General features: G+C 46.3%; 1 protein-coding gene across 1 annotated transcript; it reads left to right on the forward strand.

Annotated features, from left to right (window-relative positions):
- Nucleotides 1–534: 534 nt before the first annotated feature.
- On the forward strand, nt 535–1736 carry rgs9bp (regulator of G protein signaling 9 binding protein). Its single transcript, XM_072283068.1, has one exon. The coding sequence runs from the start codon at nt 720–722 to the stop codon at nt 1482–1484; it is 765 nt and encodes a 254-aa protein (XP_072139169.1). The 5' UTR covers nt 535–719; the 3' UTR covers nt 1485–1736.
- The last annotated feature ends 306 nt before the right edge of the window (nt 1737–2042 follow it).

Raw genomic sequence — 2042 nt, forward strand, 5'->3', positions numbered from 1 at the left:
TCGTTGCCTTTGACCAATTCACTTTCTTTGGATACAAATGTGGAGAGAATCCCAGATCACAATGTATTTCTTGCTTTGAAACTGGACTGTGCTTTTAAATAGTATTCTATTAATAGAATATACAAATTACTGGGAAAACTGTAAATGCAATTTTCACCGTAAAGGTCAATTGCTGTTATTCAAGACTAATTACTTTTTTTGCACTTATTTATATTCCTGAATGTATTGCAAACTTCGGGTCAATTGTGAGGAATTGGGATAGTTCCTGTGACAAAATGGTGAAGGTTAGACCCTTGGGACAAGCGCTGGGGTGCCGAGGAACACCTTCCTGGCGGAGGGCAAAGCCACAAAGAACCTCACGCATAGGAAGGTTATAACTCCCATCCGTGCCGCCTACGTCACTAGATGTGCTGTAATCTCGGAGATCGATTTAAACACCGAATAGCGCCGACACAAAAGGGACATTATTGAAGGTTGGCGACGCTTATTGGCGCTTGTAGTTTTCGAGTCGATAAAAAAAAGGCGTCGGGAGGAAATAAATGTAGATTAAATTTGCAACTGAGAGGAATTCCCATCTGCGCTGAGAAGTTTGCGGGATTCACGCCCAGGCTAGGAGAGAGAACGGCAAGCGGCTGGGGATTAGACTGGGAAAGGCGGATGTCTCATTATTTGCAAGCCCGTCGGCTATTTCGCTCTGACTGGTGACAAAAACGGGACCCATGCCGATCCAGAACATCAAGGTGGCAGATGAAGGCACGGCGGGTTCAGCCAAGGCGAGGGATGACTGCAGAGCTCTGGTGGACTCACTGAACAAGGTGACGGGATGTTACAGGCACCTGGCGATTGGCATCGGAGGGTCGGCGGATTCCGCCGGCCTGAGGGATGAGCTGAGGAAAACCAGGGAAAAGACCCAAGACCTGGCCGTGACCATCAGGAACAAGCTGACGGCGGTGCTTCGGGACAAGAACCTGGGCAAAGAGGAGAGAGCGGAGATGGAAAGCCTGTGGGTCATATTCTGCTCCAGTCTGGAATTATTTCAGGTGGACATGTGCAAGGTGTTGGAATTGGGACAGGGCTTTGCCTTGGCCGGGACCGAGAGACCTCTGATTCAGACCGGAATGTCTGGAGGTACTTCGGAGGTGGCAGCCCGGGCGCTGAGCGTGCCAAACATAGTCCACGACACAGCCCTGGACGTGTCAAGCCTGGAGCAGAGGGATCTGCAAGAGCAGATCGAGAAGGTGGACAGGATGGTGGAGAACATGGAGATGAAGGTCAACGTGCTCAGGTGGACGGTGGAAGCCAAGGGAGATGCGTACCACTCGGTGCTGAGCAACGACACCTCCTCGGTAGCCCTGCTGTCGGTGGACGAGGAGGTGCGTGGCTGGTGGTGCTGTCATCGGAGCAAATGTCTTACATCCATGCTGCTCTGCACGGCGGCTCTCGCCGCTGTCGTGCTGTCCGTCTGCGCTGCTAACGTTGCATGACTAGTCTTACCCCATGGACTAGAGGACTGCGAAAAGGTGCCTCTAAGTCGGACGAGCTAAACTTCAGATGCCATGCTGGAGAACCGTGCACGGAGCAGGAAACAAGGCAAACTTATATTTCTTAAAGAAGTTGTCCTTAAGCCAAAACCAAAACTAAACTGCGAACTATATGAGGCGTTTAAATTGTTGATTATCCCCCTTCTACGTCGCCGAATATGAAATAAGTCATATTTAATATATTTCATGTATTTAATGAGCAAGTGATTTCAATTTAAAATATGATCAAATTTTTTAAAAAATCAATGCAACTGGTTTTTAACAAGTCGAAAATTCCTAAGGGAGGAGGCTTTTATATGTAAAATGCTGATCAATTTTTCCTATAGGTTTGAACCAATAATTATCAAAATGAACATTGTCAAATTGCTTGATAATATATAATTTTAAAATGCTTATAGTTGATTTTGAATGTAACTTTCCAAAATTTTTGCATTACTCATTGGTTTAAGTGAAAAGTACTCAGTAAAGTGAAAATTAAGAGCAACATAACTTATTTATCTG

The sequence above is a fragment of the Mobula birostris genome, chromosome 19, assembly GCF_030028105.1.
Source record: "Mobula birostris isolate sMobBir1 chromosome 19, sMobBir1.hap1, whole genome shotgun sequence".
Lineage (NCBI taxonomy): Eukaryota > Metazoa > Chordata > Chondrichthyes > Myliobatiformes > Myliobatidae > Mobula > Mobula birostris.

Bases quoted from the DNA above. Each gene is read 5' to 3' on its own strand.
- rgs9bp (XM_072283068.1), top strand. From the start codon at position 720: ATGCCGATCCAGAACATCAAGGTGGCAGATGAAGGCACGGCGGGTTCA.